Source organism: Martes martes, assembly GCF_963455335.1.
Source record: "Martes martes genome assembly, chromosome: 4".
Taxonomy (NCBI): Eukaryota; Metazoa; Chordata; class Mammalia; order Carnivora; family Mustelidae; genus Martes; species Martes martes.
Window position 1 is genome coordinate 63786559 of NC_137891.1, and position 27091 is coordinate 63813649.

At 35.9% G+C, this 27091-nt stretch overlaps 1 protein-coding gene across 1 annotated transcript in view; it reads right to left on the bottom strand.

The window, feature by feature from the left end:
* LOC308341017 (phosphatidylinositol 3,4,5-trisphosphate-dependent Rac exchanger 2 protein) overlaps positions 1–27091 on the bottom strand; it is a gene marked incomplete at its 5' end in the record, with an annotated part of 290021 nt that overhangs the window by 130395 nt on the left and 132535 nt on the right. Inside the window, 9 exons of the mRNA XM_080800603.1 lie at positions 1905–2066; positions 4049–4233; positions 6189–6306; positions 8958–9094; positions 16502–16587; positions 21412–21560; positions 23299–23391; positions 23496–23638; positions 26722–26794. Of these exons, the coding sequence (XP_080656729.1) occupies positions 1905–2066; positions 4049–4233; positions 6189–6306; positions 8958–9094; positions 16502–16587; positions 21412–21560; positions 23299–23391; positions 23496–23638; positions 26722–26794 (1146 nt within the window). The remainder of the gene's footprint in view (positions 1–1904; positions 2067–4048; positions 4234–6188; positions 6307–8957; positions 9095–16501; positions 16588–21411; positions 21561–23298; positions 23392–23495; positions 23639–26721; positions 26795–27091) is intronic.

Consider the following 27091-nt stretch of genomic DNA (forward strand, 5'->3'; position numbering starts at 1 on the left):
GTCCCCCTTACAGCAGCTGAATCAATACCCTACATAATATACCCTCATCCTACTGTTTTGTTTTTACTTATATAGTTTACTTTTGTTCATGTGTATTTCTTTAAGCTATTTCTACTGCTTTTTTTGTTTGTATGAATGGAAAAAGAAAAAGAAATGAGACACACACACTGACAAGTTTGACAACCAGAATCGGGCCCAACCCCTGTCATACTTCATACAAATCCATTTCTGAAATAGAATGATTCTCTTTTCAAAATGTGCTTAAAGGGAAATATTAATTTGCATTTGTTTATACCTTTTAAATTTTACTTCCAAGCACTGTCCTATCTTACACCAAAGGGAGAACTAAAAAGAGAATCTTCTGTCCTTCAGCTTCAACAAGGCATATTCATGGCATCTTTCCCAAACTCAAATAGGTGATCTGACCTCAGTGATCACAGAGAGAGGATTAACAGATGTGACAGTTAAGCAGTGATCTTGAGTATCATTTTTCTTCATGCAAATGGACTTACAAAAAAATAAAATAGCAATACATATTCAACCTCCCAAGCTAAACATTTTAGGAAGTCTTAAGGAAAAACATGGTGATTCTTCTTCCCCTTGTCCACATCCCACCTGAGGCAACCAATCCTGAAGTATTCATTCTTGCATTTCCCTGTTCTCCCACAGCCATATTTGGACACATATGGGCTTATTTTCACTTAATTTACCAGGAGCATAAAACATACACACTTAACTCACATTCATAAAAACTGTGGTAAATAATATTTCCTAGAATGGCTGTACCAAATTTTAAAAAACCAACCTCATTTTGAGGGAAATAATTTAATTAGCCAATCTCCTATTGATACAAATAGAAAAAAAAAATACTTACTAGAGGATATATTTTGGAAGGCAGCTATGCTCACCACTATACCACCAACGCTTGCTAGAGGATATATTTTGGAGATCAGTTTCTACTAATTCTACCTCTAAATTATTTCTTCTACTTTTCTTTATCTCCCCCACCTTCACCATAGGCCAAGCTATCATCATCACTCACTGGGACTATTGCAACAATTTCCTCCCCATCTCTATGTCTCTATTCTTGCCTCTTGCAATCCATTCCCACAGAGGACCCAGCACCATCTTCTAAAAACTTTAAACAGATGAAGTCATTCCCCTGTTTAAAAGCTTCTGATCGCTTCTTGTTGATGTGAGAAGAAAATCCAAACTCCTTCCAAAGTTCCTAAAGGTAAAAAGCTTCCACAGCTCTTCACACTGGTCCCTGCCTAAGCCTCCATCCTTATGACTACCTGTACCCCCCTCAGGCCCCCTCCCCCACCACCCCGTTTTTGTTGCTGTTGTTGTTGTTTTTGCTTTGGGGCCTCTGTAAAGATTTATTGACTTCTTTGCTGCTTTTCCCACTCAAATGTAAGTACCCTGAGAGGGAAGATCTTCTCTCCTTTGCTGCTATATTCTTAGCACCAAGAATAGTGGTTGGTATATAAAATGTGCTCAATAAATATGTCAAATAAATGACATTTCAAGGAGACTGTGTTCCATGTACTTTCTGATTGAGAGTTTGAGTCCCTCTGTTAAAAGAAAAGGAAAAGAACTATTGACTCATAATTAAGTGGCCTGGATTTACATCCCAACTCTATCTTTTGCTAGTAACTAATTTAATTCTTTAGACTTCAGTTATTATAGTTGGAAATGTGGAATAATGATAGTTTTCAGATTTATAAAGATCAAGTAAGACTAATGGATGTAAAGGCCTATTAAAAACTCTAAAATGTTATACAAATGTTATTATTTCAATAAACTAGTACATAAGTAATGAAACTATCAAGAATTGAATTAAATTGGACATTTAAATAATTTAAACAATAATTCCATGAAAAGTACATACATAAACCTCTTACCTTTTTATAACTGGATATTCTCTGACATATGTGCTCAATTTTTTCACTACAAATCACACTGAATTTACTCTGAAGTTCAGTAGGAATCACTTCATTTAGAGAGTTAAGGCTGGTACAGTTTTGTACAAAATGATCATCACTTTTAGCCAGGGCTTCAAGAATCTGGAGTAACATACACGCACAAGAAAAGAAAACCTTCAAAATTAGCCAAATAAAATTTTCACAATTCTAGAATGCAGGGTGACTCTACCCAGCACAATTCCCGGAGCTATTTGGGATTTCTATGTTCAGTAAAACCATCCCAGTGAAGTGATGGGCTTCTGTGTTTGGCCTCTCATGCTTTGCCCTCTGCCAGCTATTAAAGGTTGCCTGAGGAAAGTGAGTGGACTTCAAAGACTCCCTGCTGGATAAATCAGTATGCTCTGATGTGGTAGCACACTGCCTGTATTTTAGTCGGAGTTACTCGGAACTTTTTTTTTCTCAGTTTGGTAGGAGAACAACAAACACAAAGGAAAACCAACAGAATGGCATCCTTACTTTCTACTGAGAGGCCAGTACAGAGAATGCATATAACAAATGTTTGCTGATGAAATGAATAAATAAGAAATTGTTCAGCTAAAGTAAAATCAATGATAGTTGCAGAGTCTGAGCTCCATCTGATAAAAGCATCCCTATGATTTATTCAATTAATAAATCCCTTTGGCTATTTGAATCAATTGTAAGACAGCACTTGTGTGTGTTTGTGTGTGTGCATACTACTGATCGCTGAGAATTTCCAACGAGTTAATTACGTGTCACACTGATGACTGTTCAAAGATTGCAAAGACCGGTTACACCCTTACCTGACATTTTTATAATATTGGATGAGGGATACAATATATAGATGTTATGTTTACTTGAGCTCCCTCAACACCTCTACTTCTCTGACTTACAGAATATAAAGTGTAAGCTTTTTATTTAATCGCTTCTCTAGATAGTAGAGTTTGCTTTATCATTAGCCATGTGATCTTGGTTAAATTTCTAATTTCTTTTATTTTCTTTTCTTCATGTGTAAAATAGAAATATTTGCAAGACTTATACAGTTCTCGTACATAAAATAACCCATGTAACTTTGAAAATTTGAAATAGCTAGAAAAAGGAGATAAAATAATGCTAATAACCTGGTGCCAAACTTTTACATGGATTGCCTTAGTAATGTAATAATAAGTGATTGCATTTTGAAAACACAGATTCTATATCGAAAGATATATAGTGGTAGGACATCATCAGAATAATGGATTTTTTTTTTTGAGGTTGACTTTCAGAATATAAAAAAAAACACAAAAGAATTTTTGAAATAGTGCATAGCCTATCTCAACTACTCATATATGAAACAAGGGTTAACATGAAAAAATAAAAGTAGGGAAGCTATATGTCACATTTCTTACTTGTAATACCTGAATCCTCACCAAGTGATAGAAAAGCAGATGAAATACTAGAGCTTAGGCCTGGGGAGAGTCTAATAGGAGCTTTACTGATTTACTTAGTGGAGGGGTCATGAAAAGCAAGCACAGGGTCACCTCTCACTTACAACATTTTATTCATTTGATGAAAACTCCCTTCCTCCCTCTCTATCTTGGTTTAGTCTGAAGACTAAGCATGATATCCTTCCCAGCTAAGAATTACATAAATGTCTGAGGGTCTATTCATAAATGGATCTCTACGCCTTGTGAAATTTTATGAAATAAACATGAGACTTGCAGAATTTGAAGTTTCTTATAATACATTTCAAGACTTCAAATACTTTTCAGAGGATTATCTACATTTTAAAAAGCACCACCTGTCACAAAAACCATCTGAAAGGTATTCATGATACTGAATCAACAGATGTAGCAAACTTAACTAAATGCAGAGAAGCCTTTGCCAAATCAACTAACATTTGCCTGGGCAAGAGTCCCATCTAACATCACACTGTACTCCAAAAGAGATCAATAAAAAGGAAGGTTGTACGCATACCGAGTAAAGATGGAAAAAAAGAAAAGAAAGTTGAATGAGCTGACAGCTGAAGCACATACAGCTATTTACACATTTTAAAGTGGAAGTGGGGGTGGTGTCAGGGACTTTATTTAGAACAAAATCCCTTGTTTTCCTGGGATCACTCATACCTTGGCAGTGAGGCTGAAGAAACCTTTGGGCTCAATCATCTTCTCTACCACGTTGCACTTTATCCCAGCTGTGCTGTCATACTCATACACGACCCCATATTCCAGGTGCACATTATCCACTGTCAGACTCACATGCTCCTTCTTCCCGTCGATGATGGCCATGGTGTTAAACTTGTCAATTACCTCTGGAACAAAGACACTTTGAATTCAGCAAATTCAAGAAGGGTTTGCTAGTCTCTTCAAAGAATTTGAGTCTCTCCAAATAATTTTTAAAGATTTCTTTAAAGGATGGCTATATCTGATGTCTCGTTAACATTTTTTAAAAACAAGAACACTTAAAAAAAAAAAACACATTATGTTTGAGTGATCCGAATCTCACCACTCTAACATGACTAGTCTTTGCACATCCATTTTGATCTATGGACCATATGTATGTCTATTTATACCATTATAAACGTTACACAAACAATTTTATTTTTTTTATTAGAACCATGCATGACTTAAAGTCAGGGCTCCTAAAATTGCCTCAAACATCAAATGAATATTTGTTCAATGCAGAAAAAAATATAAAGCCATTCTGAAGAAGCAGAAAGGAGATCCAACAGTAATTTTTTTTCAGCAGACAGGATGCACGAATTTTCCCAGACAGCATCTTCTACAGATAGCTCACTGAGAAAATGTCATTGTTTGCTATAATAACGTTTTCATCTGGACCGTCTTCCTATCAGTTTTTGGCCTATGCTCAGTCTGCTGGCATAAAAACACCTAAAATCTGAAGCAAGAAAAACCCCTGAGAAACCTAACAGCAAATATTAAATTAGCAAAAATAGAATATTAGTTAACTAAAAACAATTAAGTCCCAGAATGGCAGACACAGCAAATATAACACAGGAAAAAGCAGAATAATGGTTTATCTTAAAATAATTGAGTCCCAGAATAGCTAGAAATAAATTATCAGAGCATCTCATCAACCTTTTCACTGTGGCACTAATGATGATAAGCAAAAAGAGCTAACTCTAAATGAGGAATAAAGGCCTCAAGACAAGGTCCTAAGATTTGTCCTAGTTTAAATAATTAAGAAAGTTGGTATGTCAGAACAACCTTGGTGCTCTAGTATGGTTGAAATATTTCTAATATTGCCCATGATCTTAGTGGCTCCTACCCAGTGGCCTTGTAGGAGTGGAGGGAACACAGCTTTTGCTGAGTGTCCCGCCCTTATGATCAGTGTGTATAGGGGATTGTGTAACTGCTGGTCTGGAAGAACTTAGTAGTACAATAAAGATGTCCAGAGTTATCTACTAGTAATGTGAATGGAAAGATACCAGGAAAAGGTAAGCGAAGGTTCAAGGACTTCTGTGAAAAAGTGTTGAAACAATAATTCAAGGTATTTGTCCAATGCAAATATAACTTTAATTGCCTCTCTCCCTTTACTCTTGAGGAAGAGGCCACTAATACAGCAATCTGCTGGTTGCTTCATGGAGGAAACAGAAATGGTATGAGTCCTTATCAAAAGATCTTTCTCTTTCTTTCATTTTTACATTGTCTCTTGCATTACAATTAATGTTAGAATACAGTAAAAGTTACCTGAATCAAGAAAGTATTTTCAAAGGGACTATAGACTTTCTTTCTAAACTCAGGCTTCAAATTTTAGTGCACATACAGATCAGCTCTTGTTAAAATGGAGATTCTTTTTCAGTAGGTCTGGGCAGGGGCTGAGATTCTGCATCTCTCCAGGGGATACTACAGCTGCTGGTCTGTGAACCACACTGGATTAGGAATGTCTACACAGCATTTAAACTCAAAACAAGGAAGCACATTATAACTTGGGTTTGAATCCTCATTCTACAATTTACTGACTTAGGCAAATCCCTTAAGCTAATAAGCTTCAATTTCTTCTTCCATAAAATAAGGATGATGACAATAACACTATGGAGAGATTTCCTTTTTTGATGAGTTTTTACAACAATGGCATGTTAGTGACTAGCTATTATTACACATGTATTTGACATAACATCTATTTGGTGATAATGATTTAAGAAAGTGGCTTGAACATAGAAGATATTCAACACTTGGGATGAGACACAGGCACACTGAAAAAGAATACTACTATGACAAATGAGGAGAAAAAGAAGGAACCTACCTTCTACTTTGCAGTCAAAAGCATCCCCTACTTCATCTCCAGGAAGTTTGGAGTTAGACTTTTGAAGGTCTTCTTGAGCGCTCTCAATGCTATTATACACCCATTGTATGGAATCTTGCTGGAATGAGGAAGGAGAAAGAAACCTCAGAGGTATTAGTGCTTCTAAAAATGTATATCCATTTCACAAACCCTCTTTAGGACAGTTGACAATCTTATTTATTCTTCTAATTTATTTAAAGATAATAAAATTTGAAAGAGAAAGAAAATCAACATCAGAAACTAATAAAAAGTCAACAGCAAGTATATTATTTAGCAAATTGATTTTTTTTTAGGCTTGAAATTTTATCTTCCAAAGATGTTCCTAAATAGGCTGCATTTCCCAAGTATCTTACTTAAATGCCTCAAGTATATATAAATTATAAATTACATTTTTAAATAAATAAATGCCAGATGGACAGTTTTCTGAAGAATCAATCATGTATCACTATACAAACCACTTAAATGCTCTCCTGACACATATATTTAATACAGTTAATGCTTTTTTGAAGCAAACCGATAAGAAAATTGGAAGAACATCTTTCATTTCATTGGGTTCCCAAGTGATGTAACTTTTTTAATCCTTCCATATCATTAATTATCCTATATTTTAATTAAAATAGCAGTTGCATGCTCATCTAAATAAATGAGAAAAAGGAAGTGGCCACCAAGCAAATGCTTTCAGGTCTGCATTATTTACTTTAAAGTTTATATCTTTCCTAGGTCAGATGATGAAACTGAATTGCACTACTTAAGTGTGATATCATTTACATCATCCATTTTTCTCTTGTATTAACTTCACAGTTGTGTTTCATTAATATATTGCCAACCATCATTAAAAGGCTAGTTAACATTGATCATTCAAATACCCCTTGGTAACCTGTTGTGACCCCTAAGGAACCACATGCTCTGGTATCCACACCTCTGTGTAGCTCCTTCTCACACTGAGCCAAGGCTTGATCATGGGATCTGATTTTTCCAAAGGGATATTAGCAAGCATGGTTTAAACAGAGCTGAACGCTTTATCCCCTCTTCAAAGGCAGACACCGTGCAGAAAGGACAACTCCCTAGACTGGGAAGGGAGGCCATGGGGACGAGCTCTGGAGTGAGAGAACACAAGGGGGGAGATGCAGAGCCCAGACATTTCCAGCAAAACTTTGCCCATCAGCACCTTCATAGGAATCAACACTCAATCAATCTGCAGATGCAGAATCAAGGGAAATAATCAATCATTGTTTTAAGGCCAGTAAGTTTTGGGACAGTCTGTTTTGTGGAAATGGATATATGATGGAGCAGGTGACTTGCCTAGTGAATTTTCCTATTTATTGCTTTTCTTAAAAAAAAAAATTTATCTGGGGAATAATTTATTAGTTGCCTATAACACCCAAATAAAAATCTTTTTAAGTGTTTTTAAGATTTTATTTATTCGTTTGAGAGAGAGGCAGAGAGAGAGAGAGAACAGCGGCGGGACTGGGGGTGGGGGAGGCAGAAGGAGAAGCAGACTCCCCGGTGATCAGGGAGCCTGATGCAGGACTCAATCTCAGGACCCTGCAATTATGACCTGATCCAAAGGCAGGTGCTTAGCCGACTGAGCCACCAGGCACCCCTATTTATTGCTTTTCTTAATCATTTCATTAACCACCTCCTCTCTAAGAAGGCAGTCAAGGAAAATGAAAAGGAAGCAAACTCAAATCACCTTGGTCACTTATCAAAATTCCGATTGAAGGGGAAAGGTTTGATAATTTCAAAAGTGTCTTTTTAAAAAATTCATTCAATAATACAGTTCAATAAATATTTATTAAACCATCATCAACCATACTCTGGTTTCTCTTCAGATCGCATAAATCTTTCGCCTTTTACCATTATCAACCAGAATAACTGTGAGTCCATGCATGAATTCCAATTTGCTTTGCTACTTTGACCTTATTAATAAGCAAAATTGATGAGCTATTTTCTTGTAGGTTCAGTATTTTATAGGATGTCAGTCTTGGTCTATGAGAAAATAACCACTCCATTCCTCTCTCTCTGGTTTGGACATAAAGTCATATTCTCAAATCCAGAAGAGTACTTGGCTATGCATGAAGGAAAAAATACAAAGCCTCTCCTCTAAAGTTCCTTTTACATTTAGTTGATTAATTTGAGAGAATTTTCTCTTATAGCTCAATATGCACTTGTACCTCATGGGATAAGCTTTGCTTATAAATTAGCATTCTAATTTTATTTTTCTACAGCACTTGAAATTTAATCAGAGGATAATGCTTAGAATTTTAAGTAATGATAAGTACATTTTGGTATTTTCTTTTAAGAGCTAAATCCAGTTAAATAAATATATCCAAAACTCAATCACAGACCCTATAAAGCCCACACAGATGTACAATGACCATTATATATCCTAAAGCATTCACAAGGGTCAAGAAAACAATTCAAACCTTTGGATTTCAATTTGATAAACAGTTAGGTCTTTGAAAATTCCTATCACAATGCAAATGAAAATACCCCAGAGCACTTTTAAAATGATGATTAATACTGTTAACAATAAGATGCAATCATTTAAGCATAATTGATTATAAATAATTATGCAGATAAAACAATCATCAGGAGATTTACAATGATGTGCTTAAATGTGAACCTAAAGGTAGAAAACACAGACATCTCTGGCACTATCTTGTGTTGACCTCTCGGCTTTCTATGCAAGTTTGCAATGAGATCCAGGTACACTGCAGGGCAATTTACCTTCATTGGTCTTCTGTATTTCCTGCAGGCTGTAACGTGTGCAATAACACTGGCATGGGTCTCTTTGCTGACATTGATTCCATTTACTTTGATAATACACTGTCCAGGGTGAAGACCAGCTGCTGCAGCGACAGTTCCTTCAAATACAAATGAGAAAATTGCCAAAAATTTGAGGAATGAGATTCCTTTTTATCACATAGGCAACAAGGAAAGCAATTTTAAAATATAATAGAGATCTAGCTAGTAAGTTCTTGATAAATTTGGTTCTGATAGCAATGCCCTCTCAACATTTTTCTACTTTTCATCTGGCCATTCAAACTGTGATTAACAGAATATTCTCCCATCTCTCTAAGAATGAATTTGAAGGGATATTGTAAAGTGACCTTTATAATGCTAACCAGTTATTTTCCCTCTCAACTGTCTAGTCAGTCTTAATTTTCTACATATGTATACATAATGGCAAAATGGAAAGCCAGAAATGTATGCCTTATTTATCTTTCTTTAGTCTATGAAATATCTAAATATTAACATAGTATTCACTTTCATTTGTTTTTCTTAGTGACAGTTATTGCAAGGATATTTTTGAAATTTACAATAACTTGTAAATTTCAGTCTTACTTCTTTTTAATTTATTTTTTAAATTAAAGTATAATTAACATACAGCATTATATTAGTTTCATGTGTACAATATAATGATTCATCAATTCTATAATCACTTTCATTTTTTAAAATGCAAACAGAAGAAATTCTTAAGAAAAAAAATCAAGTCAATTAGCAACTACAAGTAGATTGGATTTGCTAAGTAAAATAAGCATTCAGGATATCCACAAAGGGTCAGAAACCACAGAATTGGTGGAGAATAAAATGAATCAGATGACAGCAACTGTCCATCATTCATTTACACAGATATAGACTTAAATAAGCAAGTGAAATATCCAGTGAGTTAAGATCTTCAGAAACTTTCAAGTCATTATTATTTGATATTCTGAGCAAGTCAACATTTATATAGCACCATTAATAAATACAATGAATATGATTAACATAAGAGATTATAAAACTTATGTTAGAAGAGCCTTCTTTTATAAGCAAGTTCTCTCATGAAAGAATTATTAAATATCTTAGAGAACATAATTTACATTCAAGAAGACAATATATATGTTTTTTCTCACTAAAATTCACTCCCAGAAATTTCAAGTGGTTTTTCTGGATTGAAGTAGGTTTTGGAGGGAAATGGGGCATTCCCCATAGAAAGACAGCCTGAAAAAAGGCACTGAGTCAAGAAATAACCTGGACATTTGGGAGCACGTGAGCAGTTGCTGAGAGCTTAAAATGGGAGTGGTGGGTGAAGACCCTGGAGAGCCAAGCAGAGCCAGGTTGTGAAGTCCTTGCCTACTCCATGTGAAGTCCTAAGACCTTAACCTTACTATATATGCATGAGGAAAAGCATTGAAGAATTTTAAGCACAAGTGAGATGACCCTCCCCCCACCCCCAAACAGGGAATGGATCATTTGAGTTTAAGTCAAAAATCAAAATCACAACACACATCTACTGCAATCGAGATCAAGTATTTGATATTTGATGACAGAGTTTGTGAAGAGGCTACGGTCCCCAGGATGACACCTCTACCTTTGGACTCAGTGGCTGAGTAGATAGTCATTCAAATAAAGAGAATACAAAAGGCAAAGCAAGTTCAGAGAATGGATGGGAAGTTCAGTTAGAGAGAATGCTGAGGTCTGAGGTGGAGACAGAGATTTAAACATCTCCAGCAAGAGAATCAATAAGATTTCTTACAGAGAACAAGAAGCCAGAGAAGAAAAAAGGGAGCCAACAATAGATGAAGGGAGCTGCCAGAGGACAGGTAGGAGAAATACCTGAAAAGCATCATCTCAAAATCAAGAGATGAACGTTTTCCGCAAACAGGAGTTTAATCAAAAGCCACAGAAAGTTCAAATTAATACAGATGTTATCAATGTCCATAGTATTTTTCAGTCAAGGCTATGATAACTCTTGTAAGACAGACTTTGGAGACATGGGTGGGGAGAGTTGGGGACAGATGTCTATAGCACTGTCCTAAAACTCAAACAGGAAGAGAAAAAGGGCAGCTGAAAATACTGACAGCATTTCAGGAAGTTTGGTCATGACAAAATAAAAGTATTAGAGCACTATTCTAGAGCTGAGCTTATCCATCTTGCATGTGCATACAGATCATCTGAAGATCTCATTAAAATGTAGATTCTGGCTCAGTGTGTCCTGGGTGGGTCCTAAGATTCTGCATTTCTAACCAGATCCCAGGCAATGCCAATGCCTTGTGGATCACATTTTGAGTAGCAAGGATCTAAATGGGAAAACAAGGAAAAGGGACAAGTTCTGTGTTTGCTGTTCTAGTTTAAGATCATTTTGTTTCTTTGTTTAGTTCAGTGGAAAAGAATTGAGCATGCTCACAGCCTGTACTAGAATAATCCAATGAAGAAAAAAGGCTGAAATTCTGGAAGGGGATACCGGACAGCATGACACTCCAGAGAAGGTATAAGATCTAGAACACTTATTGAGAAATTCACCTTGAACTCTAAAAAGAAAAGGAAAAAAAAAAAAAACCCTCTTCCTTTAGGGTGGGAGGAAGCTGGTGATGGTGGTAGAGCCAGCAAAAGGTGTGGGTGTGCAGAAAAAGGTGTGGGGCTCTGAGGATTTTATACTTAGGACACTGAATTTGTCTGTGGGGTGAAAAAGGAAGTTCATCTTGGGAGACAGGAGGGAATTATGAGGAGAGAAAGAGGGAGGTGATGAGAGACATGAAAAGATTGCTGAATAGTAAGACAGGCCCAGTAAAAGACAGCAAACTGGGATAATGCTAATTCTACGTCCATGAGTTTTTTTCCCACTCAGGAGAAAAAGCAAATAGGATGATTAAGTTCATCCAAGGCTAAAGAGGTGATTTAGTGCACCTGATGAATAATGACAAGCGGACCCTGGTGATGCTGGCAAGAATGACTGAGGTGACCTGCCATGGGATAAGGCTGGCTAAAGAAGGGAGGCTTCAGGGGAAAAAGGAGAAGGATCCAGAGCCTGGAAGTCCCAAATGAATTAAAAACAAAACAAAACAAAATAAAATACAAAACAAGCTGAGAAAACCAAAGTGATGAGATTGCAGTAAGAAATTGGCATATTGGAATTTTAGATTCCAAAGGTAAAATTTCAGTTATAGATATACTCTAGTATGTGGACATGGGAAGGGACCGAAGAAGAAAAAGGGAAATAAGTTTTTCCTTCTTACAGCAAAATTACAGTGCAAAAAGAAACCACTGAATAGTATCTTTCCCTTTAATATGCATCTAAAAGGAAAAGCACATAAGCATTTCTTTTACTCTTCAGGAGCAAAGAGCATAGGAACCAGACTTGGGCCTACCCTGCAACTACTTTCCAAAGAAAGAATCCGGCTCTTTAAATGACACCTTAATAAGGACAGAAGCACACTGTGATTCAATCAGATTTTCAGTTATTTTATAGTACTGATAATGTGACTTACTCTTTTTTGTTCAGTGAAAATGAAGATCTTGGAAGTACCAACTATCCCCTTTGAGTATGAAATATATCCCATTTCAGTTATATAATAAGAATAAGTTGTTGGAAATGTTTTAAATGTCTATTAGTCTATATGTTTTAAACACCTGAGTGAAAAGACAAGTTTTTGAAATAAGATTCATTTTTGTCATATATACACTAACAAAGGCAATTTTATAATCTAGTAAAGGTCTAGCTCATATGTTCTTGATAAATTTGATTCTGATAGCAATGCCCTCTCCAAATTTTCCAGACTAATATTTGGGTGATCATATGAAGATACTTTACATTTTATGTTTCTTGGTAATGAAAAGCATGTATGTCTCTGGTTAAGATGAACACATGGCTTCTTTGCTTATAATGACATTTCTTTCTATAGCAGCAAGTTATACACTATGTGGGCTCTAAAAGTCATTCCCTTAAATCATTACTCATGTTAGTATACTCTAAAACTTAAAATACATATAAAAAGAGATATCAATGGTTTATTTACCTATCAAACAAAAAAGAATAAAATATAAACATGTTATTATTTAAAATACATATAAAAAGAGGTATCAATGGTTTATTTACCTATCAAACAAAAAAGAATAAAATATAAACATGTTATTATTTAATATAAAATGCATTTTATGGTTTAAGAAATGTTATTTATAGAAACACCTGAAGTAATCTTAGAGCAACAGGTTATAAAGCACATAAATCATTCTTAAACCTGAAAACTTACATCTTTGAGTTATTGACAAAAATATAGCTATTTGCCGCCAGAGAAAAATACAAATAGACAACCTTAAAATCGTTATACCCTTTGGCTAAAGTGAAACATGCAGAAAAGTGAGACTGGCAGGCATCATTCCTTCATCAGTTATTGTTTGTTTTTTTTTAAGTTTTATTTTAATTCATTTTTTTCAGTGTTCCAAAATTCATTGTTTATGCACCACATCCAGTGCTCCATGCAATACATGCCCTCCATAATACCCACCACCAGGCTCACCTAACCCCCCAACCCCCACCCCTCCAAAACCCTCAGTTTGTTTCTCAGAGTCCACAGTCTCTCATGGTTTGTCTCCCCCTCCGATTTCCCCCAACTCACTTCTCCTCTCCATCCCCCAATGTCCTCTGTGTTATTCCTTATACTCAACAAGTAAGCGAAACCATATGATAATTGACTCTCTCAGCTTGACTTATTTCACTCAGCATAATTTCTTCCAGTCCCATCCATATTGGTACAAAAGTTGGGTCTTCATGCTTTCTGATGGAGGCATAATACTCCATTGTATATATGGACCATATTTTCTTTATCCATTTGTCCTTTGAAGGGCATCTTTGTTCTTTCCACAGTTTGGCAACTGTGGCCATTGCTGCTATGAACATTGGGGTAGAGATGGCCCTTCTTTTCACTACATCTGTATCTTTGGGGGAAATACCCAGTAGAGCAATTGCAGGGTCATAGAGTAGCTCTATGTTTAATTTTTTGAGGAATCTCCACACTGTTTTCCAAAGTGGCTGCACCAACTTGCATTCCCACCAACAGTGTAAGAGGGTTCCCCTTTCTCCACATCCTCTGCAACACATGTTGTTTACTGTCCTGTTGATTTTGGCCATTCTAATTGGTGTAAGGTGTCAATGTGGTTTTGATTTGAATCTCCCTAATGGCCAATGATGATGAACATTTTTTCATATGTCTGTTAGCCATTTGTATGTCTTCATTGGAGAAGTGGTCTGTTCATGTCTTCTGCCCTTTTTTTGACATGATTATCTGTTTTGCATGTCTTGAGTTTGAGGAGTTCTTTATAGATCTTGGATATCAGCCCTTTGTCTGTAGTATCATTTGCAAGTATCTTCTCCAATTCTGTGGGTTGCCTCTTTGTTTTGTTGACTGTTTCCTCTGCTGTGCAGAAGCTTTTGACCTTAATGAAGTCCCAAAAGTTCATTTTTGCTTTTGTTTCCTTTGCCTTTGGAGACATATCTTGAAAGAAGTTGCTGTGGCCGATGTTGAAGAGGTTACTGCCTATGTTCTCCTCTAGGATTTTGAGAGATTCCAGCCTCATGTTGAGGTTTTTCACCCATTTTGAGTTTATCTTTGTGTATGGTGTAAAAGAATGGTCAAATTTCATTCTTTTACACATAGCTGTCCAATTTTCCCAGCACCATTTATTGAAGAGACTGTCTTTTTTCCACTGTATATTTTTTTCCTGCTTTGTCGAAGATTATTTGACCAAGACTTGAGGGTCCATATCTGGGCTCTCTACTCTGTTCCACTGGTCTATGTGTCTGTTTTTATGCCAGTACCATGATGTCTTGGTGATCACAGCTCTGTAGTCAAGCTTGAAATCAGGCAACGTGATGCCCCCAGTTTTTCTTTTTCAACATTTCCTTAGCAATTCGGGTCTCTTCTGGTTCCATACAAATTTTAGGACTGTTTGTTGCAGCTCTTTGAAAAGCGGAATTTTGATCAGGATTGGCATTGAAAGTATAGATGGCTCTAGGGAGTATAGACATTTTAACAATGTTTATTCTTCCAATCCATGAGCATGGAATGCTCTTCATCTTTTTGTGTCTTCTTCAATTTCTTTCATGAATGTTCTGTAGTTCCTCGAGTACAGATCCTTTACCTCTTTGGTTAGATTTATTTCCAGGTATCTTATGGTTCTTGGTGCTATAGTAAATGCAATCAGTTCTCTAATTTCCCTTTCTATATTTTCATGGGATGGAAGAGTGGTTCAACATTCGTAAATCAATCAATGTGATAGAAGAGAGAAGAGAGAAGAATCACATGGTCCTCGTAATTGATGTAGAAAAAGCATTTGACAAGATATAGCATCCGTTCCTGATTAAAATAATTCAAAGTATAGGGATAGAGGGAACATTCCTCAACTTCATAAAATCTCTCTATAAAAAACCCACAGTGAATATCATCCTCAATGGGGAAAAGCTGACAGCCTTCCCTTTGAGATCAGGAACACAACAAGGATGTCCACTCTGACCACTGCTGTTCAACATAGTACTAGAAGTCCTAGCAACAGCAGACAACAAAAGAAATAAAAGGTATTCAAATTGGCAAAGAAGAAGTCAAACTCTCTTTCTTCGCAGATGACATAATACTTCATATGGAGAACCCAAAAGACTCCACCCCCAACTATTAGAACTCATACAGCAATTCAGTAATGTGGCAGGATACAAAATCAATGTACAGAAATCAGTTGCTTTCTTATACTCTTGTCAGTTTTTTAAAATTTCTTATTTAAATTCAACTTAATTAACATATAGTGTATTATTTGTTTCAGAGGTACAAGTTAGTAACTCATCAGTTGCGTATAATGTCCATTTCTCATTACATCATGTGCCCTCCTTAATTCCCATCACCCACTTACCCCATTTCCCCACTCACCTCCTATAGCTCCAGCAACCCTCGATTTTTTTTCCTTAGATTTAAGAGTCTCTTATGGTTTGTCTTCCTGTTTTCATCCTATTTTATTTTTCCTTCCCTTCTCCTATGTTCATCTGTTCTGTTTCTTAAATTCCACATATGAGTGAAATTATATGGTATTTATCATTCTGTGACTGACTTATTTTGCTTAGCATAATACGCTCTAGTTCCATTTATTTCATCAGTTTTTAACAGTGATAAATGTGCCTTACAATTTTTAAGAGTTTTTATTTTTTTAAACATTTTATTTATTTATTTGAGAGAATGAGTGGGGGGCGGGTAGAGAGGTCAGAGGGAGAAGCAGACTCCCCTGCTTAGGCAGGGAGCCCAATGCAGGACTCGATTCTGGGACTCCAGGATCATGATCTGAGCCAAAGGTAGTTGTTTAATCAACTGAGCCACCAGGCGCCCCATGAGTATTTTTAGGAATGTACTGCCATTGAGCCAATAAAGTAAAAATACTTTTGAGAAAATACATGACAACATGACCATGCACATTTTGAACATATTCTTATTCAGCAGGCAATATTCAAATATGCAGAATGAATTCCTCACCTCTTCCTACTGCGTGGACAACCGATGGGCCATATCCTCGTATCTGGAATCCAAGTCCCTCAGCTGAATCTGGGATTTTCACTGTCCTAAAATCAGTCAGAAAATAGGGTAAGATGATGTTAAAATGCCACAGTTGGTTAATACAATAGTGTCCACTTTTATTCATTCTTTTAATAAATATGTGTTGAGAGTCTACTGTATAAAAGACACTGACTGGGCTAGAAACAGGAAACAAATAGGGTGCATGCCCTCACATAGGCACCCAGTAGACCTGCATGACAGACTTCCTCGGTGGAGCACAACTAGTGCATGGTATATGCTGAATAAGGAACAGGCTCCAGGATCAGGAAAAACTAGCTTTGAATCCTCATTTAGTCACTTGATAGCTGAATAACTTCCATGAACTCCTTAACTTCTCTGAGCTTGACTTTCCACAGAAAGTTAAAACTTACTTTGCAGGGTGTCAGTGGAGATTAAAAAAGGAATCTTTGGTCAACTGCCCTATATCATGCTATGAATTATGTAAGCACTTCAATAAAATGGAAGCTTCTCTCCTTATTTGATTTTTTAAAATTAATTTATTTATGTTAAAGAGAGAGAGAAAAAGTATGAGTGTGTGAGCAGGGAGGGAGAAGGAGAGAACCCTCAAGCAGACTCCCTGTTGAGCTTGGAGCCAGACTCAGACTCAGCGCTACATCTCACAACCTGAGTTTATGACCTAAGCCAAAATCAAGAGCTGACCATTTAATGGACTGAGACACTCAGGCACCCAACTCCTTAATTTACTGTTGCAAAGAAGACAGCACGCTGTGAAATTTCTTTGTGAAAACTAATAAAAGAAACATAGAGTTAATACATCCTAGCTATTGGGAACTTCATCAAAGAACAACAACAAAAAGCTAGTAATAAAGAACAGATCTGTCAAACACTACACCAAAATAATTTAAGAATGTGATTAACTTCAGTATTTATTCAGTGAAATTTTGAAAGCATAATACATCAAGGGGCGCCTGGGTGGCTCAGTCGTTAAACATCTGCCTTCGGCTCAGGTCATGATCCCAAGGTCCTGGAATCGAGTCCTTTGTCGGGCTCCCCACTCAGCAGGAAGCCTGCTTCTCCCTCTCAGTCCCCCTGCTTCTGTTCCCTCTCTTGCTGTATCTCTCTCTGTCAAATAAATAAATAAAATATTTTTTAAAAAAAGAAAAAAAGAATACTACATCAAAAGGGAAAACCTGAGTAAGAAAAGAAATATTTTCAATGAAGCCATGCGGAAAAGAAGCTGAAGGAAAGGAGAGCCTGTGTAATCTGCTGCTATGACAGACCCGTGAGGGATGTCCAGTTTGGCACTAGTAAGTGAGCCACTCCACATAAGGAAGCCGGAGATCAGAGAGCAACAATGAAAAGCAGAGAACATGAGATAAGGCGGAACATCATAACAATAAAAACGAGTATCATAAATTGCAGTACAGAACAAAGACAAAGGAATACAGTGCAATAAATTTTGATGGATAGCCCTAGATGCCCAAGAAACAAAAGTGTTCTCCAAAAGATGATGAATTAATCATGAAGTAAATGTCAGCGGCACTTCAAGGGCACATTAGACAGAGTCTGAAGTTAGGTACAGCAGCACTTACTTACAGTTTATTTAAAAAGCTGCTAGAGCAATTTGAGCAACGCTGTACCTAGAACCCTTGAGAAAGCCCTATACGGCGTTAGTGTCTGACTGCAGAGGCTTGTCCTGTGATCTGGAATATACATGAGGCAGGCATTCCAGCATTTGGTGATTGAAATACAAATACAAATTATCTGTTTTAGATAAAAGCCATATTATGAATTAGGTTACACACCATAGGCTATACATTCTACACTATGAAGTGATCTACATATTGGTGGAGTAGAGGTCACAGGACAAACTTATCTTTTATCCTTAATTATATACTTTTTGGTGTATAAGGCTGTATGTTTCCTTTGAATAGCACCTTGTTATTACTACCTGTCAAAAAAAAAAAAAAAAGATACCTGAAAATGGAAGATAACTAAGGGAAAGAAAAAGGGAATAATAAATGCATTTTCTGAGCACGAACCAAAAAAATAGAAGTAGCTCATGCTTCTATGTATTACAAATGAGAGTGCACTTTTGTTGAAATAACTTCAAGCTTTCAAGCCATGTTGAGCTGTTGTTGCTTTTGTGGATTGTGAGGAACTCATAGCAGCCTCTTGGTTCTTTCTGAGCAAGGTCTTCTGTCCTTCTAATATTGCTAGGGAAGGCTGACCTTACTCTAATCTTCAAGAAGATTATTATAGATTTCTTTAAAAATTTTGTACAAACACCATGAGGTGCATTTTGGTCATAATACTGGGGCCCTCTTAGTCAAATGATCTTTGGAAAACATGTTTCCCTGCTGGGACCACTATATTATCTATTAAACGAAGAATTAAAATTATACAAAAGGAACAGTCTATTTCTTATAGAATGTAAGTGCACTAAATAATCTGCTACAAAGCCTTTTGAAAAATTCTTTGATGCTAAATGCAGCTAGATTCAAAAGAAAACTTCTATTGGATTAACTTCTCACATTTCTGCTTTCCTCCTTAACCCCAGACAAGACAATACATCAAGTATAAGTGGGTACTGTAAGAAAATATGAAAGAATGATTTATAGGAATCATACATTAGAATAAGGACATAAAGGAAAGGCTATAGATTTCAAGCAAATTAAAAGTAAAAGATGAGGGGGCGCCTGGGTGGCTCAGTGGGTTAAAGCGTCTGCCTTCGGCTCAGGTCATGGTCTCAGGGTCCTGGGATCGAGCCCCACATCGGGCTCTCTGCTCAGTGGGGAGCCTGCTTCCTCCTCTCTCCCTGCCTGCCTCTCTGCCTACTTGTGATCTCTGTCTATCAAATAAATAAAATCTTTAAAAAATATATTAAAAAAATAAAAGTAAAAGATGAAAAATGAGTACTCTATCCTCAAAACTGTTTTGAAATACAATATAAAATGTTTCTGATATAATAAAGAAGCAATGAAAAATTGAAATAAGAGAATAGACAAGCATCACAGAAAACATCACTAGAGTACACACTATGAGCTGAATAAGTCACTAAGTTCTTTACAAACCTAAATTTATTTAATGTTCTTAGCAGCTCCACAACACAGACACTCATCATCTCCAATTTTTTATGGATGAAGATGTTGAAGCAACACAATTAGCAAGCAAGCAGTGGAACAGAAGCTTGAACCTGAGCAGGAAATAGGGGGTTCCAGATACTGTGTGACAAACACTGCAGGAAGAGTCAGGAGACACAGGTTCTAACGCTGCTCGTCTAGCAGTTAGTTCCAGGACTGAAGATTTGCCCCTATCAATTTAGTCTTAAAGTTGAGGACTTCAGAGAGATCCAACTGTTGAAATGTCTATGATCAGTGAATCAGTAGTTGCAGGGTTAAATCAGGGGCAATGGGGTCAAGGGGAGGACGTTTTTGTTTACTAATGATTGATTTGGACTATGACCCCTTATTCCTTTCCAGTCTGTCCTTTTCCTTTTAAGTGTCCCCAAAGTGACCAGAGGTAGGCAACTAGGTGAGCCTTACCCTACATAGGGTTGGGTTAATAGGGAGTAACAGATGAACATTAGGTTTAGAGAGAAGACATTGTTATGGCTACTCTCTGCCCTCTAGTCCAAAGTCTTCCTAAATGAGTAATTTTAATGAGTCACACTCACTCTTTCCCTGGTACATTTTAGCATCGACCTTGATGACTTAATGCCGTAGAATCTAGCTCATTACATTGCATGCTTGCTTCGGCAGCACATATATTCTAGCTTATTACATTGCATTTCAACTCCTAAGATAAAGAGTGCACCTAGTTATTGCTAAATATATATATTAAGGCAGGGAAGAATACTATACTATATATACTGAGAATATTTTCCTAAGTAGTTAAAATAAACCTTTTGTTTTTAAGTGGTAACCTTCATTTACCTTAAAATGAATAAAGTTGCTTATTACAATAAGAAATGATAAAATTAAATTTTAAACAGCAATTTTGATATAATCATAGTACATTAAGACATTATATGAAGTACTTCACATAAATTATACTAGTTAACTTGTTGGTTAAACAAATCATGGAAATGTGACACAGAAACTCTAGACCATCAATGATTTGCAGAAGAAAAGCCAATGTCTATCAAGTATATCCATAATCTCCTATTAATTCAAAAAAAAGATTATAATGCATGATCCCATTTTATAAATACATGGTTGTGTAAGTCTGTATCAGCACTTCAAAAAATGAACTATCACTGAATTTCAGAAAAGTAATGGCTATTTATGGATGATATGATTGTAAGAAACACATCTTCATTTAGAAAACCTATACTCTCTGAATTGGCTATAATAAACATGAGGTTTTTTTCCCTAATCATAGGTAGGTAGATAACTAGGCATTTTTTAAAAAGAATTGACATATCACTAAGTACAAGCAAGCATGCAAGTGTATTTCACATAATTGTGCTCCCATTTCTTATAAGCATTTAATTATAAACCTAGTATCTGACCAAATCATAGACCTGAAATTCTTAGAGCTGAACATGGGGAATACAGTTCCTTATTATCAAGTGTTCTACCAATTTTCTTCACTTATAATCAGACTCAACCTAACCCAGACCAGGAAAATTTGGGCAGCAAGGAGGAAGTATTATTTCTGCTGAAACCACCTGATTTGAGGAGCAAGCATTAGCAGCATGAGCAATGTAGTTTTTCCCATCATTAAAGACCAGTATTAGTGATTTTGGTAAGGTTTAAATGTCCCAAGCAATGAGATATTTAATTCTAGACACGTACTTAGTTAACTTTTCTATTTTATTCACCTATGTATAATTTTTTTAAAATCCCACATAAAATACAACTTACTCCCTTGGCTTTGTGCTCACAAGAACTCTTAGAGGCTTTCTGCTGTTTAAGCATGATTTCAGGAAGCAATCCACTTCATTGAAAGGTCTCATAAAAACTAGGTCACCATTAATAGCAAAAATCTTTTTCCCAACTTCCATGCCAGCCATCTAAGAGAGAAATAGGGAAAAAAATCAAATTATATTTTAATAAGGAATCTATTTTTTTTTCACAGAATTAGAAGATGAAAAGACCTAGAACTTACAGATTTTTGACATTTCAAAATATCTGCAATGTTTTTTATATAATTTCACACAACAGAACTGTGGGGGAGATAACACAGTTATTCTCTTTGACCTAGTTTTAAATTTGATCACCCATTTGCACTGAATTTCCCTGCCCCTTCTTTTATGACTTAATTTTGTACTCCTCCTGTGGCCTTCTTTCGATTGAATCTTATAGTTCCTTTTCTTACTTCATCCTTTAAGCTACAGTCAAACCCCATATTAATTTTTTTTACTGTTTTCCATTTATATCCAATTAATTCAGAGAGATTCAGCCTCTCTATAGCCAACAATGACAACCGAATATGCATTGCTAACATGACACAGCATAACCATCTCCAGGGCAGGAGAGAGGAATGGCCTGGAACCCAAGGAAAAGAGCTCCAAAAAAGCACAGATTGTCAGGGGCTGAAAAGATTGCAAAGAAGGCATTATCTCTCCATACCAACCAGGCCACCATTCTTAACCAATCCCACTGCCTCTGAACTACATGCTGTTTTGGTTACCACAGAAATAATGAAAACCTGGGAGAGGGCACTTAATCAGTGACATAGTCAGATGAAGCTATGCTCTAAGAACACCCACAGAAAATGTCTGGGGGAAACATTTCCTTCTTGCAGAAAATTACTAAAACTAGTCATTAGTTGGCCCAGCCCACTAACAAAGTATGAGCTGACCAGAGTTATTTCATTTTAAATTAATGTGCTGTACCTAAAACACTGTCTTGCATGAGTTTGTGTTTTGGTAAAAGATGGAGACCTTGAGCATTAGCAGATAAGAGGGTGGATGGAAGTTTGCTACTAACTTTAAATAGGTTCAAAGCTAAAAGTCATGCTTTACTCATTCTCACAGTCTTCATTTAAGATTTATATATTTAGAAGTTTGCTTGAGGATTAAGGCATGTTTACAAGCCAGGTAGCAAGGTGAGAATACTTTAAATCTCACATATTTGGGATATAACACTCCCAGTAGGTTCCGTGAGAGCAGGAGACTTAGTCTCTTTTGTTCATTGCTGGATTCCCAGAGCCTAGAACACTGCCTGGCATATAATAGGTACTAAATAAATAATTCTGAATGAATGATCAGGAGATTCCTTTGTTTAAAAAACTGCTGAGGTAAGAGAACATCAATCAGCATTAACCTAATGAGAAAGTAAGTCAAAGCATGCACTTTACTGATTATACAAAATATAAATAAAGAAAATAGAAAAAAATATATTTTTATAAGATAGTCAAAAGTGATAGGAAAATAAAAGACATAGCCTTTGATTTAACAGAACAGTTACCTGACACAGAAAATATAGTCCCACTATACACAGTCTCCACAGGGTTCCAGGCTAGAATGATGATGAACAGGGAAGTCTCAGGGACATGGAATGAGCTGCGTGACCTCCCAGGAGGTCAAGAAGTTCACAACTATAAATCTTTACACTACCTCCCTCCAACTATCTTTGAGTACATGAACTCTGTCACAAATTCCAATAGCGGAGTAGGAACTCAGAATAAGATTATTCAGAAACACTATTTTCAATAGAGATACTTAAAAGCTGATTTCAATTTGTTTAGAACTTTTATATTTGTATGTTATGGACAACAAATTTAAATAAAATGCTATTTTACATTACCTCAGCATTAGACCCCTTTTCTACCAACTTTATTATTGGAACTTTATTTTTGTCTTCTAACCCAAAACCATAGCTGCCTTCATTGGATTTAATCTGAAATGCAAAATATTAATGTTACTAATAAAGAAACTATGAAAAAAGGTACAAATCAAACAGAATAAATGAAGAAAACTTATATAACATATTGATGATCTTACCAATAGTGATTTGGCTATAACATTTTCCACAACTTTTAAATCATGTTTCATAAGTCGATGCTTCATATTTGATCCTTCCATTTCCTCATCCGCAAAAAAACGGAAAAGTAGGGGTTCATCTTTGAATTCACTTTTTTCAAGGACTACAAAAACAGAGATCCAAATTGTTCCAAATAATCCAAAAGCTGAACCCATTTTCCATACTAATAGACATTTAATAGACTAATACCTGTCCTATAGCCTCAATGTCATACTCCTAGAAGAAGTTTCATTCACAAATATCCCTATGATATTATTCTATTTCTTTCAATAGCTTCAAGCTGACGTTTCCTTTAAATTACTAATAAGTAAAGAATTTTGAATTTTTAAGTATTTTTTCAATGTTAACTTTTTTGTACTCACCCAAATTTAATAAAAGATTATACTGAATAAAAAAAATGTATGTAATCCAAAACATAGAAGCCTACATTGTTTTGAATTTGCAGTAAACATTTGAAGTGTGTTTTTAATATCCTGAACAATTATGGGAAAATTCAAATGGGTAAGTGTTGCTCTTATGTGTGTGAGCAATTCCCACGGTGGTTACTTGTGTTCTAACACTTCAAACCAGAAATATATCATCTGGGTGAAATGTGATTTTAGTTTCCACTAATTCTTCAGGTTTTCTTATGTTTAAAAACATTATTCTCAAATAATCTTATTTCAATAAAGGTCATTTTCCCCTTTTATCTGAATATTAATATTTTTGCCCAAAGTCCCAAAGATTAACCTTTTTAAAAATAAAGCTAAATACTGATAGAATTTATATTCAGTGAGATCCTGACAGCAGTCGAAATATTTTAAAAGAGAAATCTTCTCTTATTCCTATTTATGTATCTTTGGTAGGTTGAAGCGTACTTGTTGGAACAGGGTGATTCATTGAGCAGGGTAGCTAAAGGGAAGATGCTTGTCCCATGGCACTGTACGAGGTCTGAATTTATGACAAGACAGACCTCCAGGTGTGGGGTTGATTCTGGGTGTGACTTTGGGAAAGTTACTTAAACTCTTTGAACTGTAGTTTCCTCATCAGTAAAATGGGGGCAATAAAATCTTCTTCATAACATACAGAACTAAAATGAGGTAGTAAATGTGATTAATTTGGCATATAGAAACCAATACAAAACTATTTTATTTCATTATTTTTACAGAGTTCCAAATAATAACTGTTGATCGGATGATATATGTATTGATCTTTGCATGGAAGACTGGCCAGCAACTTGGGTTAACAAATGAAACTATCAAGCACAAATTAAAAAGTAACGTGTTACAGTTGATGACAGAAATGAGAATATATTTGAGATCAAGTTAGGTCTTACCTACATGACCCAAGCACTTCCCCCAAACTTGTATGGTGTTTTGCTACTGCTATTTTCCTCCAAAAAATAGTCTGCTTAACCGGAGTGAGAAAGGACATCAATACGGCCAGGGAGGGGCCAAATTGGGTGTGCTTAGACTTTTTCTGACTTAGACTTTTGTAGGGAAAACTTTTGTTGTTAACTCAATATTTTTAACTCAATACCTAATTTTTTGTTATTTTATTTATTTAATTGTTTATTCATTCTTTTGTGAGAGAGAGAGAGAGCAAGTGCATATGACTACAAGCATGAGAGGGGCAGATGGAGAGAAAGACTCTCAAGTAGGCTCCACATTGAGCATGAGCCCAATGTAGGGTTGATTTCATGATCCTGAGATCATGACTTGAACCAAAATCAAGAGTTGGCTGCTTAAACGACTAAGCCTTCCAGGCACCCCAAATCAGTATTTTAACATAAATATTTAGATAAAATGACTGCTTGTTGATGCTTTAAAAAGAAAAAAAAAACTATTTGAAGGTTTTCAGCCTGATATTATAGTTTTAATTGCCTATAATAATATAGTTCCTCCATTTAACAGTTTGTTCATCAGGGACTGATATTTCTCTATCACATCTCACACAGTGCTCTAGAGATAGTGGGATGTAATGGAATCCCAAATGAATGTATGCTAACTAAAGATGCTCTCAACACAACTGAAGGTTTTGATTTTGTTTTTGTTTTTGAAGGTTTTGCCTTCTTCAGAGAAAGGTGATAGGTAACATTGGGGCACCTGAGTAGCTCAGCTGTTTCAGCAATTGACTCTTGGTTTCAGCTTAGGTCATGATCTTATAGGGTCGTGGGATCGAGCCCAGGCTGGGTCAACCTTCATAAGGGAGTTTGCTCTAGATTCTCTCTTTTCCTTTCTCTTTGCCTCTCCCCCATTCTCTCTCTTTATAAAATATACAAATCTTTTTTAAAAAAGGTAATAACCTTCTGAAAGTAATTGACAAATAGGTAGAAGTGTTATCAAATATGTTTATAAGCATATATATGTTATATATATGTAAACAGTGAAAAATATGGGTTTGTGGAATCTATAAGATGCTATGAATAGAGAGGGAAGACTAAGTCTCATTATTTTTTTTTTTAAAGATTTTATTTATTTGTCAGAGAGAGAGAGCGAGAGAGCGAGTGCACAGACAGAGTGGCAGAGGGAGAAGCAGGCTCCCCGCTGAGCAAAGAGCCCGATGCGGGACTCGATCCCAGGATGCTGGGATCATGACCTGAGCCGAAGGCAGCCACCCAACCAACTGAGCCACCCAGGCGTCCCTAAGTCTCATTATTTTTAAAATTTAGGTGAAATGAAGTTCATCAACAAGAAAGAAAATCTCTAATTAGTAGCCAAAATGAAACATTTTTTCCAGAGATTTATAATTTTATCTCTGATGAAATTTAAAAATCATTTTTCTAAAAAGAACAATGATTATCCAACCATAATATGCTCTCACTTAATCATTTTAACATATACTGGCATTCAAAAAAACCGTTAAGTCTGATCGAAAGTAATTTCAAAGGTTTTTTTTTTTTCAAAGCTACTTAAAAAAAAAAAAAAAAACCAACTCATCTAGTTCAAGCTTTTGCTCTTCTGGAGTCAGTCCAGAAAAAGAAAATAGAAGTTATGGCAAGTGGTAGATAATAGCAATAGACATATGAATGGCACCGGTGGTGAAATAAAATACAGATGTGATCTGGTCTGGGCACATGGCAAGACCCATACAGTTTTACTGGTTCATCTCTAAATGAATTCACTAAAACAATGAGATAGTCCCAGTGCCCTAACAAAAACAAAACAGAAAAATACATCTGTAAGCTTCCAGATTAAAAATACCTACCATGGTGCATGAATCCATTGTCACAGAGTCCGACACCAAATATCATTGCCTCTTCTCTGGTGCGACAATCCCCCTGTTAACCACAAAAACATGGCACAACTTTATAGGCAACTGAAGGCTTTGTTGTGTCTTTACTGCATTTGACATTCCCAGTACCACACTGACAGAAACATTCTTTTATTAGGGCACACACTGCTTTCATAAGCTCATGATGCACCTAATTGCTATAAAACATTCACTTAAGAAAACATCTTTTTTTGACATTAAGGGAAAAAACAAAGATATATTTCTTGAGTAAAACCATACTGTATTAAACATGAAAAATATAAATAACTAAAATTTATTGCTATACAAGTGATCCCTTTCTCTT